The sequence below is a fragment of the Micropterus salmoides genome, unplaced genomic scaffold, assembly GCF_014851395.1.
Source record: "Micropterus salmoides isolate LMB-PRFRI ecotype aquatic unplaced genomic scaffold, ASM1485139v1 Ms_hic_scaffold_12, whole genome shotgun sequence".
In the NCBI taxonomy this organism is placed as follows: Eukaryota; Metazoa; Chordata; class Actinopteri; order Centrarchiformes; family Centrarchidae; genus Micropterus; species Micropterus salmoides.
The window spans coordinates 7,830,178-7,851,981 of NW_024040263.1; the positions used below are offsets into that span (position 1 = coordinate 7,830,178).

Genomic DNA, 21,804 nt, shown 5'->3' on the forward strand with positions numbered 1-21,804 from the left:
GTTAGCCCAACCAGCCTTGCCTGCACAGGACAGGGCCTGAGAGGATAGAGGAGAGGAAGAAAAAGAGGCAGAGAAAGGGAGGAGGAACTGGAGGATGATCAGTTTGCCCCCAAGGCACATAAGTTAGTTCATCTCTCTCCAGTCTGCTCCATCCTCCACTAAAACACCTGAAACTCATTTATCCCCTACTAACGGTTGTGCCACTATAGGGAACCATTTTAATAAGTAGTAATAATACCGGTTGACAATATGAGCTGTTTTCAAAGCAGGGAACCTGCACCAGTTATTGGGAAGTGAAACAAAACCAATCCAATTGACATGAGTATATTCTACATCTCCACTTAGTTAGAAAAGCAGACACAAATGCACAGCACTTATTGCGCCTTATTTAAGGGCTATGCAGTGAAAGCCTTTTTGCATTAGTGTGTGTGTATATATATAGTGTATAGTGTGCATTCCAGCTCAGAAATTTGAGACCTGGAGCACTTACACCAGGAGCAATGAGGCATGACCTTTAGGTTCAACCCTGAGTGAGGTCATGTCAGTGTTGCCATGGCTACTATCAGCAGACAGTCCTGTTGCTAGCATTACCTCAGCTGCCTGGCATTGTCAGGGTCAGAGAACAGGCTGCGACCTCCCCATGGTGACCAAACTCAACTGTGAACAAAAACACCACCAAAACAAACATTGGTAGGCTAACATGACTTTTTTTTGTTAGTGAAAATGTTTAGTGGACATGATGGCACCAGATGCAGAACTTTTACATTTCTACACTGATTTATGTCTAGAATAAGTCAGCCTGGTAAATTGAGTTTGATATTACATGGAGTTTGCTATCATTAATTACCACTAATGTGGTGTAGTAAGCAAAGGGTGGATATACAGAGCAAGATTTAGCACCGACTAAACCATCCAGTATGAAAAAGCTTAAAGAAGAATTTCAGCTTCACTGGGATCATTCATAAAAAAATCTGAAAAAAATCATAAAAGAAATCTAGAAACCCACAGAACAAAAACATGTATCTGTGATTTCTTCAAGATGTACAGACCAAACCAGCTGCATTACAATGATTTAGTTTCACAAGCAGACCTATAGTGTGTAGTGCTTTAAATGAGTACTTTTTCCCTGAGGCAGTTTGAGTCTAGAGTCTTTCCACATGCATATTTTGTGCTGTCCACAAAATATATAAAAATTGTTGACACAACTGACATTGTGCAAGAATTACAGAAACCAAAAATAATTTAACCCTTTTGTTATAGCAGCTCATTGACTCTTTGGTCAGAGCACCTGTCCATAGACTGTCCAACTGCAGGTGCAGGTAAGAAAAAGCAGCTGTCTACACACACACACACATATACACACACACACAAGTCTGTTAAAATGTTATTTTGTAAACCATTGTAATATTCAGTATCACAACCCAACGTTATCCTGTCCACAAATTAAAAACCTAATGGGATGTCTTAATCATTTCATGCAGGAGATGCAATAATATATATAACTCTTTTCTATTTAGGGAACATATTTTGTCCACTTCTCCTCCTGATAGGCCCCATTTAATCATGTTGTTCTGTTTCCTAATTAGCAGAAATGCAAAGTGTCTTTGTCACCTGTGGACAGCCAAGAGGGCTAATTTGGGCTTTTCACTAATTGCCACGGTAACGAGCCTCCTGCGCCTCCACTGGGGGTGGGTGGAAGGCATGGCAGGAGGAGGACTGGAGGATGGAAGGATGGAGGGATGAAGACACAGCTCTCCTCACACACGGCCGAGGTGTGAAAGAACGCGGCAGGCCAACAGAACGCAGCCTGGAGGAGTCCAACAGCAGGGAGTGGGGGACAGCCTGCGCTGTGAAAAAGCCCCCAACACCCAGCTGAGAGGGAGGAGGATTCAGCTCTGGCCAGTTTTGGTCTCTCAACTTTGATGAGGAGATGACTACACTGGGTTGGATAATTGTTGGACATATTTCTGACACTGACTCCTTTTATTGCCCCCACCTGATTTAATACTGGTTCCCACACGACGTACCCGTTTCTACTGTTCTTTTAATAGACAAATTCTAGGTATAACTCAGCAGGCAGTTTTTAAATTAGAAGCCTGACATGTATTAAGTATGTGAGAAATGGGGGTAGGAGGAGGTGATGACAGAAATAAAACAAATTGAAATATAGGATGCTTGAAAATGATATTTATTGTTATTAACTAATCTATATTTCACTTTGGAGCTTTTACTTCTCTTTTTTCTTCTTCATGCAACTTTTATATAGTTTATAAATATGACATGGTGAAATGGTAGCTCAGTATCAACTTTTCAGGGGGAAGTGTATCTATAATAAGCCAAAAGCCTGAAATGTTTTCTTCTTTTGAGTATATAAATACACTGGATGTACTATAATACTATTGACACTAACATACTAAAAACTCTATTTGTGTTACAATTAAATAGCAGCACACTTTTAATGTATACATTTGCAAAAGCAGTGTGTAAACTAAGTCCTCCAGGCAATACTAGCCCACTAATATTCATTATCAGAATGTAAATTTTACCATGCTGCATTTGGGATTCTTATTTTGAATTACAATAACAATTTGGTTAGTGGTAAATTGTCTCTTTTTTTGCTAAAGCAAGCTAAATTAATGTCCAACATGCTTCTGCTTAATGTATTTCATAGCGTCTAAACTGAAATGTACATTCACGTTTGCATCATTCGCATAAATTATTATCGTCACTCTCTGTTAAATTATGTGTGAATGATATTAAACAGATTCCGTTAACGCAATTCGACTCCATCAATATGATCTCTCTGCCGAAGTATACCCTCTTTGCGTTTTCAAATACATTTTCTTTTCAGCTATACACCCTGAAAGCTTGGGGGCACCTTGTCCATACGCTGCTCTCGGGGGCGAGCTCCACGAATGTGTGCGTGCGCGCAACAACGTGTTTGAGTGTGTGCGCGAGTGTGTGAACGTGTGTGTGTGTGATAGAGAGAGTGAGTGTGTGTGTGCATGCGTGCGCGCGTGTGTCTGCTCTGCTGTTGCTGCCCTTTGATCCCTGCATTAGTGTTAGTTAGGGGCTCGGAGACACACTTGCACCGAGAGCAGCCATAGTCAAGACACGGCAACAACAACAGCGGCACCTCCTCCGCCTGTGTTCCCATTCCCCAACAATACACTTTAAACCGAGCAAAGCCAGGTGCACGACCAAGTCCCTGCCATCACTGGCGCCTCCAGTCTCAATGGGAAAAACCTTTTTTCTTCTTATCCCTAAACAAGGACGAGAATGTGATTAAAAACGGGGGAAAATGCCAAGGAGGAAGCAGGAGCAACCCAAGCGCCTGCCTTCACGTAAGTCGTTCACTCGATTTGTTCAATTTTAACGGCTCTCCGTGTGTTTTGCGCAGTAGTTTAGGGTTAAAGAGGTGAAACAGACAAAAGACTCGGCGTAGGTTATTTCTCCCTTTTTAGGTCCGAGCGAGGCAGCCATGTTGTTGGCGATGGGTAACGTTAGCTAGGCAGTGAGTGGATAAATGATACGTGGCTTTATTAAGAGTACAATCGATAAAGGTCCGATTCCGCTAAAGGTTGCGGTCAGTTGGCATATGTGTCGGTTGTGTGTGAGGAATAACGGCCGAACGTTTTCGGTAATGCGTTCGCCTCTGCTTGGTCGCTTTTCGGGTAGAAAGGGGAGGATCTGGGAGTCTGGCCGCAATAAAATGAAGGGTCAGTCGGATCAGACAAGCCAGAGTCTGGCTACCCATACCCTACTGTTCCTAGTTAGCAATAGCGCTATCTAGCAACGCTCGGTAAACTTCATTTCCTCGGCAATAAACGTCTAACTTTCGTCACATAGTTTTGCTTCCAAATCGCGGAACCGAATTAGTTCGCGCTTGTTTGTCGTCGACTTTAAAAAGTGTGGAGAGATTCCCCCCCCCCCCCCAAGCCAATGTATTTTTTTTTTCTACCCCTCCCAGTCTGCATGCAGGCTATGTCAGAGCCATGGACGGTCACCTGAAGTTCAGGGTTTTTCCCCCGTTCCCTTTGCAGCCATTCATTGCAGACAGACTACGATCAATAACGCGGTTAGAAAAGGGGAAACGACAGTTGTGCTCTACTACCTTGCTTAAAATAACGCCGTGCCGCAGCAGGTACCTATTGTAAATCCCGTGTTTTGGTGGGATGCTGCTTTACTTTTGTAAATTTGACCCTCCGTATCTTGGATGTTCGTATTGTGCCTTTTATCAGTCCAGATAATAAAAAGATGCGATAACACACTCCGGCCACTAGAGGATTGCTTCTTGTAGTGGGGCAATGACAGCGACTATTAAAGGAATGATCAGAGAGTTCCATTTTTTTTCTATCTCGATCATCCTGCTCAATACATGCGTAAGCAAACAGCTCAATTAGTCATATTGGTATGCAAATACAGTGAATAATTGAGTGATTCATCTTTAAATCGAGGAATGCTTGATTCATTTATCTCATGACACTGTCTTCTTCATATCTTAAATGTCAGACCATGCCAGCTGTTCGGCATACACAGCCACGATCAAAAAGGCTACCACAAGTTGTCTCTTCTACTCAGTCTACTGACATGTAGTTTTCATTTAAATTCCCAGGGTTCGAGGACAGAATGAGCCCTCGCACCTGTCCCAGTTTAACATTTCTGACACATGAAATCAAATGTACATGGCAGAGTGATTCCCGCAGCTTCATCCAATACACACACACACACACGTTTTTTATTATTCTTTTTTTAAGTGGTGATATTCACTGATCTACTGCTCAGGTGTTTGACCTAGGGTTGAACTTGGGAAATTGCAGTGGTTGGCTGGGAGGCATGGAGGTGGAGACTAGGTGACGGTGGTGAGTGTATCTCTGTGTATATGTGACTGAGGGACAGGGAGATGTTTGGACAGTGAATACCTTCCTGATATGCTGCACAAGGACTATGTAAGCCACATGGGTGGACTGCACAGAAACAGGGTCATGATATAAAATGAACGTAACAAATTGCACCTTTTTTTTTTTGCCACTAACGTTACACTCGGCATACAGATGCTTCTTTTAGGGAACTTGTCCAGTGAATGTTTTTTCCTCATCGTTCACCAAAATCTGTCTTATGATGTGTGTTTAGTGTACATTGTAATCATGAAATACATGCAGTAGTTTGTTCTCCTGAAACAGGTTGCCTTTTACTGATTTTCCCATCTTCGTTAGTGATATCCATCTACTTTATTTGAAATTACGTCTATATAAATGTTTCCATGGTGTTTGTTTGCTGATTAGATTAGGAATACAGTATGGAGTACAGTATGGCTCATTGATACTTTTAGAAGTTGTACATTTTCCTTCCAAAGAAAAGAAAACGTGTCCAGTTATGCTTAATTTGAATGGCTCGTGTAGAATTTTATGACATGTCACCCTGTTAACAGGGACAAATGTATATTAATAGTTTCTGAATATTTGTGTGATATGAGTCAGTAGTCTCCAAATGTAGCAAAATTTTAAAAGATTTTTATGTTTTTGATAATCAGACACAAAATCATGTTTAGTACCTGCTGTAGTTGCCTACCTAGAGGAGGGTCAACCGGAAAAGATGGTGCGTTTCAACATCCCAATGTACCCTGGAGTTGAATTTTCACCATGATTTTGTTTTAACACAAGCCCTGCTTTGTAATGATTAAAATGTCTAAGGACAGGCTTTGATAGTTTCAAATGTAAAATAATTAACAGGCTAAACATGTCTGATTCTGTTTTTGTTTTTTTAAATGACTGTAGCATAAAATTAGAAAAATGGTGGACAGAATAATTGTAAGAACCAACAACTAAAATGCTTTTGAGTTTGTGTTTACTGAAGCTTTTGTGAGTTTAGACACCTTGTGTTTCAAAAAGGCACACAGTTTAGGTGTGAAAACTGTATTTCACACAGCGTCATCATTATATAGTCGGGATCTGTCTAACATGAAGTCCAATATTTTCCGTCCTTTGGCCAAGAAGACCAAAATTAGCCCATGCCAACCTTTCAATTAAGCTGCTTTGTAATTGGTCTACAACAAAAATACTCTTCACCCACGTATCTGAAATCATGTACTCCTGTGTAGGGGAGGCTGTGTACTGGAGCACTGCTGTGCCCGTGTTCCTGGGTTTAAATGAAAAGCTTTTCTGATTTAGGAGTTGTTTCCCTCCTCAGTCAACAAACTGTCACAGAAAAGTATGAATTTGTCAGAAGCTTTTTGCGCTTTGTTTTGGATCTTCCCACTCTAGAATGGAACTGTCACCTCATGCCATTCGCTGTCAGTCTGTGTGTTTTCATTATTCAGCCAACAACACCCTGGTGGTGTGCCAGCCAACAAGCACAATATCGAGCTTCAAATCTCTTCATCTGTGGTGGAAAAAGGGCAAGCTAATACACTGGCTTTAATGCTGGAGGTGCTTTATCTTAGCACAGACCCAGATATATGGGTTGTGTAGCCCAGCGTGCACTGTCCTATTGTCTGTGGCACAGCTTGTGAGAGGAGACTATTCTTTAAGTGTGTGTGCACGGCACGCACATGTGAAAGTGAACACGCAACCTTTGTGTATTTGTGTCTGTGTGTGTTTGTCTGTGGGTACATAAGCCGGCTATGGAGGTCACAGTACAGTATGGTGCCTTCAACCTGACAAGTAAACATGACCTTTGGTGCCACAATGAAAACTGCCATTCTTAGTGACCTTGCAGTGTGTTATTGTTTGTGTAATTTTGCTGCCTTATTACTTATTCTTAAAAGTTACGGTTAACGAAAAATGCTTCTAAGGTCTAATATTTTGCGTATGTGACTTTGTGATTCAAAAAATATTCTATGCTAAACTTATAGGCAATAGTATTGTTAGATCTCAACCAGTCGTCATCTTTGTCCTGGAAGCCTTTTAAAGCAAGTGAGTGAGTATGTTAAAATATAGACTTGAGTGTGTGTCCATATCATAAAGAGCACAATCGTAAGTGTATCGGGAGGAGCTCTTGTGTTATGCTGCTCTCTCCCCTGGTTATCTACATTTGAAATGGAGAGATTTTTAACATTTGGAGACAGATTTCTGCTCCTCTTCGTCAGCCAATAGCTGACTGACTGGGTGGCTCTTTACCTTACTGTAATGGCGGGTCACTGGCTCCCTTCCACTTGCTATGATTATAATGACCTTGGTGGGGCTGCGGCTTGAAAACATTGGTTTAAGGGAAAAAGGAAAATGAGAGGAGGTTTCCATTTCGCTCTTGGCATAAAATTTGTGGGGAATTTCTGCCAAGAATCCCCCACCTCAACACCACCGCCATGCCCCCCGCCCCTCAAGTTGATGGGGCTTGGGTGCTCTGGCGGTGTCGGGCGAGTGGAGCTCAAGCGAATAATGATACACAGGCTTTAACTTAGAAATGAATTAAAGGGCAGGGGAAAGGTGGTAGATGCCTCACTCACCATACGCTGTCAGAGAGAGAGAGCATTAGAAACCTGCTTTCAGTGAACATATTCATGTTCAGTGGCCAAACTCGATTCTGTCTTTTTTGTTCACTTGATAGTAAATGTAAAACACTATGACTAATGTGAATAAACAGTTGCGTAAGGTTTAATTGGCCTGGTTTCAAAGAACTTAACGTTTGCGTCCCTTCTTTGAAACCAACCTTATTTGCGATTTTAGACAATTGGCAAGGCACATGTGCAGCAGGGTGTTTTATCATCATGTCAGTGATAAGTTTCAGGCTTAATACAGCTTAAAAATAAGTGTTTCTTACGAATCAAAGCTGTCTGTATGAGAATAACATGTGAAATAGGAGTTTTCTCAAAATAACTTCTTTGAAATTGTCATTGAAGAATTTATTTGAATTTGTATTCCCGTGTAGTGTCACTTTAGATCTAGGGTAATGCCTGAAATAAAAAATTGAAAGAATATCGGTGCAGGTCCTTGTATGGTGTGAATTGGTGACTGGTTTCACAGCTACTTTTGTTAAAGTTTTGGTGAAGTTATCATTTGGAACCTGCCAAGTACAGCCATACCAGTAAGAGAACTTTATTGTAAAACTGGGTGTCAAGTACATTATTCATCATCACATTTACTGTTGGTATTGAAGGAGATGACTACTTTTAACGCTACCTAAATATTCACGGCCCATCCAGAAATTCAAATCGGAGACCTTTAAGTCACAAGGCCACTTCACATGTCCTTACACTAGTACAGGGAATATAGTGTAGGGAATCCCCCTCCATGACAAACTTCGTGTCTCAGAATTGTCATATTCACTTTGTATTTAAAGGCCCCCTCTAGGGATTTCATTGCCCCATACAACTTTCTAGCCTTCACTAACATTCAACTCAGAAATAATGAGTAATTTCCACAAGTCATATCTTCGTTACAATTAGATACTTGTATACGGCAGACATAGACAAAAAGTTTGAAGATTCTCAACTGTGTTGTTTCTGGGTGTGGTTTTGTATGTGCACAGTATGTGCATTCATATGAAATTGCTCAGGACGTAAGCCTTACTGTGCCATGATGTGAACTGAATAAGTGCGGCCAACCTCGGGTAGCCATGTGACTACATTGTTCATCCCCAGTTAGGGTAAGATATGTCCCTGCAAATAGTTAGGTCAAACATGCTAACTCATTAAAACATTTTTTTTTTATTAAAAAAACTGGGTGCAAGTCTTTCTCTCCGTGGTGTTTGGGGGGCCTCCTGCTGCACATTTGGGCAGGGCCATAACAATAATTAATACCATAGGAGTGTTTATCTGTGTGCATATGGGAATGTACCTGTACGCAACCTGGTTGCAGCATGATATTGTAATTGAGTAGGAGCAATACTAACACATTCGGTTTTTAGAGTGATTATAATTCAAATGTTTGTGTGACTTAAATTTAATGGTAAGAATATCACTCATTGTATTTGTCTGTGAAGATTCTCAGTCATCCAGGTCATAGTTATCCAAAGAAAGTTAAAATCAAGGGTAACTGGACTTGGTTGAAGACACTAGAAGATGTTTCGTCCCTCATCCAAAGGACTTCTTCAGGGATCCATCTTCTGTTTAAAAGACCGCACCCCCAAGCACAAGAAAAGCAATCTAGTGTATGCGGTCCAATGCAGTGAGGAATGCACAGACCCCTGTACATTGGGGAGACCAAACAACCACTACACAAACGCATGGCTCAACATAGAAGGGCCAACTCCTCAGGTCAAGACTCTGCAGTTTACTTACAGCTGAAGGACAGAGGACACTCGTTTGAGGACCACCAGGTGCACATTTTAGACAGAGAAGATGGATGGTTTGAAAGAGGTGTCAAAGAAGCCATTTACACCCGGGTTGAGAAGCCGTCATTGAACAGGGGAGGGGGTCTACGCCACTGCTTATCCCCCACGTACAATGCGGTCCTTTCATCACTTCCCAGGAAACTCAACAAACGTAACCTATTGGCCTCAGGTGAGGATGCCAACAATGGTCGTTCAGTCTTGGCATCGGGTAGTCCTAATGACCATAACGACTGTCGTTACAACAGCCAGGAACACTAACGAACCAGCGGTATGGAGCTTAGTTTCCCTACCAGTCAGTCAGAACTGAAGAAGTCCTTTGGACAAGGGACTAAACGTCTTCTAGTATCTTCAACCAACTCATTGTATTAGTTTTGTTTTTTTAAATCTCTGTACCAAAAACATCGTTGTCTATTTTTGTCTTGTAAACCACAAATATTCTTGATTAGAAAATGTTTGAGGTCACTGGAAGGAGACCCGAGTGTTTAATAACTGAGGAGCTGATAAAGTGTTTGTCTAAACTAGCTCACCCAAAGTTTTTAAGTTGCTCACTTATTTAAGTTCTTTAAGCTTTGACCATTTTTTGTATATTTATTGTTTAATTGTTAAATATTATTATGTGCCATAATAATGTAGATGTCCAGTGGGAGTATGACATTCAAAAGGTTTCATTTACTGAAGGCTGGATATTGAATCTCAATACTTTTTGAATATCAAGTGAAATGGGTTTGTTACACCAGCTATCAAAGACTGTCAAACTAAATTTGATACTAAATGCTCGGTCAGATTCTTGGTGTAGTTAACTTATTCTTTTATCATTTTTTTGCAAATTTTTTACATAGGCATAAAGCTGTAATCATTAAACATTGATGCAACTATGTTATGGTTATTTAAAGCTTGAGTAGGCAATTTATTTCGGAAGCATTTGTGTTTATATATATATATATATATATATATATATAATGTTGAAATTCTCTTTACATCCTGACAGCAATCAATAAATGAAATGCTGTGATACAAAAAGATAAAAATCCAGTATTTGCAGCTGTCGCAGGACTGTAACAAGAACGGCCTACCTGCCTGTCTAGCTGCCTGCAAGCCCTCTGCCCATGCACTCATTTTCACTGCGCATGAATATGTGTTTTGGGGAGTGGCTTTGGAGGAAGGCCTGAAGTGATGTGGGATTTTTTCAGGTGAATCCTTTCAAAATCTAAGTCTAAGTCTCTGGCTAGTTTTTTTTTTTTTTTTTTTTTTTTTTTTCCCCCCCAACATTGCATACACTAGCTTTAAATGCATAATTAAAAATAAATGAATTTATATTTAACTTCAGGTATTCTCAGTGCAAAAAAAGCAAACCTTTTATACAGTCCTGCATTTACCAGTGATTGTAAAGATACATTAAAATACTTGCTCTTTCCAGTTAGTGATTTTTATTTTAGTTGTCGCTGGCATCTTTAAAAAGTAATTTCTCATATGCTATACCACACTTTAGTTCAAGTTGTAACATAAACACAAACTAAAATGGTCAACATTTAAAATGTTGAATCAGATGAAAACCCCATATTCGTCTTGTTTGTTATCTGATTACAAATGACTTTATTCAATATGAATAGAAATTTAGTTTTTCTTCAGAAGTGCCTTCTCTAAGGAGAGAATCCTCTGCAGCACAAAACCAGGTAACAGTAGTTGTCCTAATACCTTCAGTACAGTACCTGCCTGTCTACCTGGTCTCAATCAGACCCCCCCCTCTGTATGAAATGGAAGTGCCTCAGCCTTGGTAACGATTTTTCCCGTGTTGACAAGTCACAACATGGAGATCTACAGCTCGGAGAGCAGCCCTTTGGCTACGCAGAGCCCTGCTTGCACTGAGTAATAGCAATCTCACAGGAGTAGCAGGCTTTCAGCTGGCAGCAGTTCATACGGAACAGCTCGCCGGTGCAGCTGGGAAAGACAGAGCAGAGCGGAGAGGAGAGGGAGAGAGGAGCTGGTGGTGGTAGCAGTGGAGATGGAGGGAGGGAGGAAGTGGAGAGGAAGAGCTGTTAAGAGCTTTGGGCGGTTTCTCTGTTGTTGTACCACACAAGTGCATCCAGGCCCTGCAGGACAAGCCTTTAACAGGCATGAGGGATGGAGAGCATGAGAGGAGAGGAGGAGGAGGCGGCAGTGGAGGAGGTGGTGGTCTGGGGAGCTGAAGCCGGCCAGTCGTGCCAGACGCCCGCTCTAAACAGGGATGTGATTTATTGTTGGACTCAGTCTCACGTTTCACTCCTAGAAAGACACTAAAATTACAATGTACAGAGATAAAGAACTTCCTCAATTGTCCTTTTGAAAAAAGACCCTGTGGGCTGTGAAGGCATTTTCGAGCATGTGGTACATCTTTAACTAGCAAGTGAATTTGGGAGTTTTTTTGGCATATTGTGGCATCTGATTTTATTTCTTTTTGGCTGTGGATTCTGCTTTAGTTATTGCTTTGACTGTCATTACAGACTACTTTAGCATGTTTAAAGTGAACTGATTTTCAAAATGTGGTGATTCACTTGATGTATATTTTGCTAGGGGGTTTAAAATGGCTTTTGGCCAACATGTTGATCTTTGTCGCCCTCGCTGAATGCACCCTGCATGGCACAGTGCTATGAGATGACCTCACTTCCTGTGTGGGTAGAGGAGGGCAGGAGGCCTCTTTATACACACACACACACGTACACACACACGTACACTGACATTTTCTCTCAAGCACAGCCTGCCTGTAGTTAGCCTTTAATGCACTAGCCAGGCTAACCCCTCTCTCCTCCTTGGTGCGCAAGTGTTTCCACATTGCGTATTTAGGCAGTCAAGAGCAAGACACAGGCTAATCACTTTAACTAGCCGGGCTAAAAGTTGCGTGTCTGCAGCTTTTTTGGATGTGGGATCAGTTTTATAGGGAGATTAAAAGTACAGAGAAGGAGGTGGCCTGTTACAGACGCAGGATAGTAGGACCATAAGGCAGTGACAGCTCTCTCGGGAAACAATATATCACCTCTAAAAGGAGAGTGGAAGTGTTTGGCTGCGGGACAAAAATACTGAGAAGTTAAAATCATTGATGTGATGTCATCTCTGAGAAAGCCATTGTCAGTGCCGTGTGAGGTTATTTATGATGCTGAAAATACAGGTGAGCATCTTGACTAATTCAGTGTTGTAGACGAGGCTTCCCCATTTTCACACCGTAGTTGTAGCATCCTAGTGCATTAAAGGAACGATGCGACTCGGGTCTCATCCTTTCATTGTTTACCAAGGGCATTTAGTCACTTGATTTTGCCCTTGTGATGCTAATGAGATTAGCTAAATCACTGGATATTCCACTCTGAGTGAGAAGCCCTTTAGTTTATGGTACCTTTTAAGCATATAACCCTAACTAGAAACAAATTAAGATGGACATTGCAGAATAAGATTATGAATGGTTGGATTTAGGTAGCAAGCTATTCTAAAAAGGACAAAATCAGATGGCTGGTATGTTCCCACTGCCCACGAGTGTTTGAATGGGGGCCATGTTGGTTCAGATTGCCATGTCATTAATCCCTCGTACTCTACAGGGGAGTGGTCAGCAGCAGATGTATTTGCACTTCCTCCAGAAGGTTTTCTAGATTAACACAAATCCTCCCAGAAAAAAAACCATTTAAAAACCTCATTTGGCACGTACAGCCAGACTTTGTGCTCATAGCTGGCCAAAGACAGCCACCCCTCCCTCTACATCTCATTCTCTATGACTCCCCTGATTTTTTAATTTTTTAATTTTTCTCCCCCACCTTGTGATTCGTAGAGCTTAGCCCCGTGTCGATTTGGACAGGCCAGTGTAATTGTTTGGAAACTCGGTACTGTCATTTGCATGTAGCAAGCAGCCACTTCGCCAGTTTCAGTGGTTTGACCTTGTTGTACCTGCCAGCCAAAAATGAGATCATCAGAAGAGTAGACGAGAAGCTGACATCTCTCCTCCACCTACCCGTGGCTTTAAGTGATGGTTGTCATAGCAATCATTATGCCACAGAACAGACTCAGTGGGTGAAGGATGGCTTTGAATGCGGCAGCCTCAGGTCACAACCTGGTTATGACAGAACAGATAGACCTATGAGGGTTGGTTGCAGTACACAGTCTGCACAAAGTAAACAGCCGCATACATTGTATGTCAAGTTTATATAGATTCCAGGTGGAGATTGAAATTACTGAGGTGGTGTCTCTTTTTATGCCTTGAAGAAAGCTAGGCAGGTAGTGGTGTAACGGAGAGGGAAAGAGCAGCATGGGGCGAACAATGCCTCTCATTCCCATCAGCTGCCCTGGCCAGCATTTAACATGGAGATTGGAAACGGAATAAGCTCTCCCCCCATTCTCCCTGGACCTGCATGTAAATGAGGTTAGCGGTTAGCATTTCCTGCTGTGCCACAGCAATTCTTCTCCCTCTCTTGCGCCCTCTTTTTCCTCCTTTTTTTATTTTTTTTTTTAAATAATGGCCTGAAAGTGCTCCCCCTTTCCTGGGGTAGGGGCTGAGACCAATGCTGATTAGTGTCCCTGTCCTAAGTGACAGGCTAAAATCCAAGCAGGCACTGCCTTGGGCGCCTCTGCCAAACAGCCGTCAAACCAATACCACCATAAAAAAAGCCATCTTCTCCACCCCCCTCAATTCTCAAGATTCCCTCCCTCTTTCGTCTTCCTCACTCCTCTGCTCATTCTCCTTTGCCGCCCATTCTGAGTGTCTCTAATAGACACTGCCTCCATCGCTCTAACACACTGTCCCCTTACATACATTCATGCACATATAGAATTACCTCTCACTCTACCCCCCACCCCCCCCTTCCCACCGGACCTTGCTTTGTATCCCTGGGTGGACTGGCTGCTATAGAGCCGAGTGTCCCTTTTGCCAATGGGGTGATTTTACAAACAATACATGGACACTGTACGCACTCCCACCTTCCACCCTCCCACTCTCTCTCACTTCTCTTCCACAGACACAAAATCACCTCTGCGAGGAGCTTCAGTTTGCCAGAAAACTACACAGCAGGGTGATGGCCTGTTCTTTTCGCACTTGTTCCAAAGAATGTACCCCATCTACTTGAGAATGCTGGCGCGACATCCACGTCTTGGTTGAATGAGGTTACTTTTGTCAACCGGAAGAAAAATTTATGCGATCTGACTTGTATGTCAAGTGGCTTGTAATTAGTAGTTTTCAAAACTACATGAAATGGTAATCTGACCTGTATTCATGACAGTTTTGTCTGATATAAAGCAAATATGTGAGGGGTTATTTTAGTTGAGCATTTGCGGGCATATGCTAATTACTCAGTGTTTGAGAAGAGGAAAAAAAGTAAAAAAAGCACTGAAAATATATTGTTGTTATGTCTCTGTAGTAGCTGTAATAAACTGGTTACCACCATGCTGTCTTCTTACTATGTCGGTCTGTAGGAAACACTGTACAAATGATAAAACAACCACTGCAGCACGGCAAATTGATCTGGTTATGTCAATCAAACTGGAATGTTACCAAGTACATTTTAAGTAAATAATACAGCATTGGACATTTATAGAAAAATAATGTGTGTTGTTGAGAGAGGCAGGCTGAAGTTTTTTTTCCTATGTGATGTTTTAAAGTGTGCTGCATGTGTTTGCCTGTATTCAGTTTCACAAAGAAGGATGCCACCCACATATGCCTATTCCAATAAGAAAGAACGGCTGAAGTCTTGATGAATGTGTACAGTTCTTTCTCACAGAATCAAGAGATTGGTCTTTGTTGTCTAGCGTTTAGACACTATACTGGCAATGAGCCACATTTATCAGGCAACCTCCGAATTTTTTTCCTCTTAATTTGTTCAGACATTTACAGGAAATGTACAAAAAAAACCTTGTTCATCTGCATCAGCTGCAGTTACATAAGAATATCTAAATCTGTGGTGTAAATCAATTAGTAAAAACATTTAAACACAAAATATTCTTAATTTGTTTGAGGGGAGCATACCATCTCAGCAGCATCCTTTTGAATAGCCTACTGTTTATTCAAAAAAGCAAGGATTGTGCTTTGGCTGATTACATGATAGCCTTGCAAATGATAACAAATGTTGCATAGAATTAAAGCATCGTTTTGTCTTTAGCCTGTAAGCAGTGGTACAGTTGAGAGAAAACATAAAGGCCCAAAAACCTGACTGAAAAAAGTGTGTAATGTAGACTAAAGCAATCAATGAAGGTTAGACAAAATGGTTCAATGGCAAAAGGAAATTATTTGTATATTTTGTACCTTTCAAACCAATGTGACTAGGTGGCTTTCTCTAGGTAGCACGGCTGGTCAGTATTTTCAAAAGCTCAGGTTAGATTTATACTTTGGAGTAATACCCCTTATTGACACCCTGAGACCCTGACATGCTAATCTGTTATGGGGTTATTTTGCTGCATTTCTTCAAAGGAAACCATTTTCCGCAAAATATTTTGCAGTATGACATAAAACAGTGGTTTCTAGGGGTGGGGGAAAAAATCGATACAGCATAGTATCGTGATATTTGCCATGGCAATACTGTATCGATACACGGATCCCAAGTATCGATATTTTATTATAAATTGCAGATGGAAGTTTTTACTTTTTGGTACTAGAATAATAAAATCTATTGCTTTTGTAGTCCACTAGAAAACTTAACAGGACCATATAGAGGACTGAAAAAGTGATATGAACAAACAGAGAAATTTGTCTTTTTAGAAAAACAGATGTTGACAAAGTTTGACTTTAGGGACCTAACTGGAAGTTGGAAAAAGGTAATAAATTGCAATATATCTCAATATATTTAAAATCGCAACATAAATATCGTGATAATATCGTATCGTGGGGCCTCTGGTGATTCTCACCCCTAGTGGTTTCTCGGTTATAAAAGCAATTATTCAATGGCCACTGCAGACTATCCAATGAGCACGTCGGACGAACGATTAGCCAATCGGAACCACAGACTAGATTATCGGTTGTTGTCAAACTTTGTCGAGCTGTGCCCTGGAACCAAGGATGAGTAATAACAACAATGGCAACCGCTGTAGACAAGGTAGATGCTGCAAATTTATTTTACATAGACGGCATGTCTTTCAATAATGCCCAACATTGTAATTTGTGTTTTTTTACTTCGCCCTGCACTTAAAACGGCGGCAAAACAAGTATGTTGACATGGCTACTCATCAGTGTCTACTTAAAATGAGGTTAGATTCAGGCAGATACGTTGGTCTCTGGTGACTGGTTAGGGAAAATGGTAGTGCTACCAGTTTTGGAACACCCTGTAGTTTCATTGTCAGTCAAGTTATCTTGTAGTTTTTCTTATTCATTTAATAGAGAGCTGTACATAGAAGATAAGAGGAGGTGTGTATAACCTTATCGGACATGAAATGTTCTTTTCTAATGGCTGCTTAGATTATTTACTAGTGCTTGCAAAGCAGATTCAATAAAAAGCATGACTCATCGTTACAAAAAACACTGCAAGCAGTGAATAAGTCATTCATAATAAAATACAGATTTTGTCAGAGTTTGACCGTAAAATCATCCAACAAGATGCTGACCCAGGGCCAGTTGATTGTCCAAACCAATGCCTTAGGCATATCAGTATGCTGGTATTAGTATTTCTCACCTCGTAATTACCCAGTTAGTCCTTGCTTCTCTGCTGTTGCACAGGCCCACTCTTCTATATGTTGTGTTTTTATGCACCTGGTCAGAATCAATGCCACCTTTAGAGTTGATCAGGGATCCAGTAGCTCGGATAGCTATTTAAAGTGGCTCATGAACACATCAAAGTGCTTTGGATATTTATCATGCATTTGTCAGTGATAATAGTGAGTTTAATATGGCTGGTTTCAAACAATACCTTAACTTACCACAAATGGACACTGTATCCACGACCGGCACTAGCAGCAAATGCATCCATGAATACAATAAGTAAGCCACCCTGTATTTCCTTTGCTGATTTGATGAAAAGTCATCTTTGTTGGTCAAAACCCATTGCCATCATGTAGGGGTGTTATCGTATGACTATATGTTGTGGGTGCTGTTTTATATATATATATATATATATATATATAAATCATCTTTACATTTATTTAGGTCTGGGGCGATTCGTCGACGTAATCGATTACGTAAATACGTCGATGCGTCGCTGCACCCGGTGTGGAATTATCCCAGACAAGCTCCAGCTACAAGACCGCACCTTCGACCGTCTAAAGTTTGGAGTATTTCAGACAGACACTCAGCAACGTGCTGCTCCGTGAGCTCTGTGAAGTGGAAACAGCTTCACTGCAGCACAGCTGCTGTCCACAAATACGTGAAGCTGCACATACGAAACAAAAGTATCCTGCAACACTTTGTCTAGACGGCAGCACCACAAATCGTGTTTACTTTCTGTCGCCACACAAGCACGGCACATTATCAGCACGAAGACACGTAGTATTTCTTCATTGCCTTCACGTTAAAAGTAATTTCTGCCCTGCTGCTGTCATGGAAACGTAACGTTACACCGCGAGTCATGTAACGATCGGCTGTTTCATATTTTCTGTTTATTTAACGGCCACGTACGAGCGAGAGAACAGCTGAATCTAATTACAGACAATCTGTGACTGTCTGTACAGTCTGTGAGTCATTTAAGGTGTTTGCAGAAATACATTTTATTATCATACTGCATTACTTTATATTGAAATGAAACCATGTCAGAAACATTTTAAAGTTTTAAGTAAAGTAGCCTAATTAATGTCTGTTATTGTTATTATCACAACACATCAGTGAAGTGGAAATTTGATTCATTTTAAGATTTGCTTCTATTATCATTATTCTAATGTGCTTCATCAGGATGATTGAATAAAATATAGATTTATTGATTAGACATGTTTTTGTTCATTTATTTTGGATAAATTGGTATGTTAATCAAGTAATAGGCAACTTTTCTTTCTTTAGAATAAACAAAATTAGTCGTTCGATTAATCGACTAATCGAAAAAATAAACGTTAGATTAATCGACTTGAAAAATAATCGATATGTACAGCCCTACATTGATTTTGATGAATTATTGACTGAGTGCTGGCACTGACAGTCTTGATTTTAGTTAGCTGTGTTTAAGATCAATGACTTATCATAATGAAGGGGATGTCCTTGATGTCACCATATGCAGAAGATGCCACAGTCACCTCCTGTGATTGGCAGTCAGCATTTGCATCTTACATTCACAACGGAAAACAACTGCACGAATAGATTAAGGAAGAATACAGGCTTGTTATTACAGACTGCAGAGGATGGGATACCTTCACAAGTATCAATTCAGCTCTTTTACGTACCACACACTTACATGATATGACTAGAGATAGCAACACAAAGTGTATATGTTGACAAAATGGATGATGCATTACCTCTTATCGTTATAAAAGGGAGGCACTTGGTCACACCATACGCAGAAGCCCTCCCTCCTGAGTGACCACTAACTAAGCACAGAGTTTTCTAAATAAAACATGTAATAAAATCAATGTTTTTTACAAATCTGTCCACTAGAAATGAACCACTATGAAAAATTAAATGTCATGACTATAGTAACCAAAATTATCGGTATAGAGAGCCTATGTCCCTCCTCGTCCAGTGGACCACCATGGGACCTTACTTGTGGGGGGGGGGAAATATGTATTTATTCTTTTAGATTTTAAATTATCTATTAAAACATGTGTAATTCAGGGCACAATTCAAACAGGATCAAAAAATAAGTTGTCTCTCGCCATCGACTACCGTACAATTTTTCCCGAAATAAGGTGGGGTGATGGACTTAGGCTCTGTGTTAACAAGGTATTGTTGAAATGTGCTGAAAAAGATTAAAATATAATGATACACACACTGAAACTATTTCGCCAAGTTTTATTTGGAAAATTACAAATAAAACTTTTTGTTTGCATAAACATTAAAATTACAGCCAATACCTTTTATGTAAAGGTATGAAAACCATATCAAGTGTGCATTATCATTAAAGATGTAATTAGTATTTTATTATTATATTATTATATAAGTAAAAGAAATTACCCCATGCACAATTACATGGTTACAAATGAGTCTTAAGAACAACAGTGATAGTAATTTCAATGAGCCCAACAACTGACATAAATACAGTGGGGTCTAGTGCATTGAACATGTACACTGTATTTCTCCTGTTGGAACACTTTTACAAGTAATTCAACGACTGTCGTATTTTATATGTTCAAAATATGTCGTTAGGCTGACTAAGCTGCGTAACGTGTTATCATGCGCACTGGGCGAACAGAGTCTGCAGACACATGAATCATACAGCAGCAGAACAACGTGTAGTGTTTCTAGAAGAGCAGCTAACACTGAGAGCTTCAGTTTACAAGCTGTTAGCAAGTCAGAAAGATACACCAAAACTAAAACTTACCCTGCATTCGCTATAAGGCAGTTTTCTTCCATCAAGTTTCACACAGCACTCTTATAAACCCAAAATATGACCAGACTTCACGCAGGCAGAAAAACCTCCCCAGCACTGTCTTCTGCCGTGTTGTCATTGACCCAAACAAACCCACATTGCATATTGCGCATGCGCGCCTGCTTCTCGGATACTGTTGCTAACTTTGGTTGATGCTGGACAGAATTTACAGCGAGTTTTTAAAATTGCGGTAACACGCTTATCGTGGTAATTAAAATGTGTACAGTAAAAATAACCCTTGGGAATTTGGTTTATCATTAAACTGGTCCTACTGTCCACAGACAACCAGAATCTATTATTCACACATTTGCATCAGGATTGTGTTGTGTGTTCAGGAATGTGGAAACATTCACAACTCACTGCAATTGAAACTAAATTCATATACTGTGACACTTGACAGCAGATAAATCTGAATTCTTTAGATTTTGAAAAACAGGTTAGTTAATGCCATCCTTTACACTCTTTTTTTTAATGCAGTAATATATGTAACACATGTTCAGATGTCACAACAATACAGGCACACAGTAAATTATTTTAGTGATACAACCATTACCATAATGCCATAATACAGGCACATTTACAACACAACATAGTCTGTCCAAAGTGTGCTTAGAAACATCTGAGTTGCACACTAACTTCCATTCCAGGTTGAATCATTTCAGAATATGACATTAATCAGATTCAGTTGTTATCTCCTCTAATCACAATCTTTGTAATATGTCATCTTATGCTGTAAAGATGCAATAAACATATCACTTCTCTCCCTCCAGCAGTTTAGGTCCATAGCTTTGATGACACATTTGAGGTTATGAGCAAGTTTTTTTTTTTTTTTTTTAACATGAGATGCTAAAAATGGAAGGGAAAAATAAACCAGGGGGTAAAGTGCACTTCATCTGCAATGAGGAATTTCAGAGGTCTGGGGCGCTCAGTCGTCTCATTCTCTTCCAAGAACACTTCTCCTTCCTGTTTCACCTCTGGCATGCCGCCCAAAGTACCCACAAACCACGGAGGCCAAGGCTGAAAATACACAGATGGTAATTTGCACTACATTTCAATACGACTCAACCGCCATTATATATAGCCCTGCTGCCTGAACCCTGATCCTCACTGAGAGTATCGCCTCACCTCAGATTTCAGCTAAAAGATGGGCTCTTTATTTCTTTGTCACAGACTACCAGTTGGACCGGATAACAGAGATAGTTGGAATTGAAATGGAGGAATTGATTCAGAGTTTTCATAATGTAGGAATGCCTAACATTGATTCAAAACACAGGAGGATCAAGACATTAAGTCAACATAATTAATTGCTGGATGTTTAATGGTTTAGCATAGAAGAAAAGTGTAAGTCAGTTTATCAAGTTACTAAAAGTAGTCCTTGACTACTACTAAATAATTGACTACATACTGTATGAATTTATATGGAAGAACTGCTATTGAGGGTACAGTTTCTCTAATGCACAATTCATTTTAAAAAGTTAATTTAAAGCAGCGGCGTTAACTTCCCAACACAAGGCACAGGCTATTGCACCATACCAGAAGTAAATAAGTTACCTGCTCCATTGTATGACATTTTGCTTCAGTGATCACATGTCTTACTCTTGTTGGTTGTCATGTTTCATTAACTTCCTAATGGAAACAACATGATGGATAAACTTTGGAGCAATTATCATGCTGCTCCTGCAAAAGAACAGCAGCATTTAACAGATTGGTGGCGTATCATTTTATGTCAAGGGAGGAAATATATGTCTGCTAGCACCCACACATCCAGCTGGGTTTATTTAGAGCATCTGTCTTTATTTATTTTTAATATTTGTATTCCTGGTTATGGAGACAGGAGAAAGTGGGAAAGAGGATAGGGAGAGGGAGACATATACAAGTAGGAAAAAAAAGCATGTGGGTGTGAAAGAGATCAAGCAAGTGGGAGATTATGGAAAAGGGAAGGGAAGCGATCCTGATCCAGTGTGTCCCAATTAATGGAATTACCTTCCTCCTCGGGAGGACTGTTAGTCATTTGCAGAGACGCGAGCCCGCCAGTAGAGCGTCTCTCCCACCATATTGTCCAGCATGCACTAATAAGGCAGCCCTGACCGCC

At 40.5% G+C, this 21,804-nt stretch overlaps 1 protein-coding gene across 2 annotated transcripts in view; it reads left to right on the forward strand.

Moving 5' to 3' along the window:
* The first annotated feature begins 2,978 nt into the window (after positions 1–2,978).
* znf827 (zinc finger protein 827) overlaps positions 2,979–21,804 on the forward strand; it is a 70,705-nt gene continuing 51,879 nt past the window's right edge. The window contains exon 1 of one of the 2 annotated variants that reach the window (XM_038713139.1): positions 2,979–3,344. In XM_038713139.1, coding sequence (XP_038569067.1) covers positions 3,302–3,344 — 43 coding nt within the window. In that variant the 5' untranslated portion in view covers positions 2,979–3,301. The remainder of the gene's footprint in view (positions 3,345–21,804) is intronic. The other variant, XM_038713138.1, reaches the window with a different exon arrangement.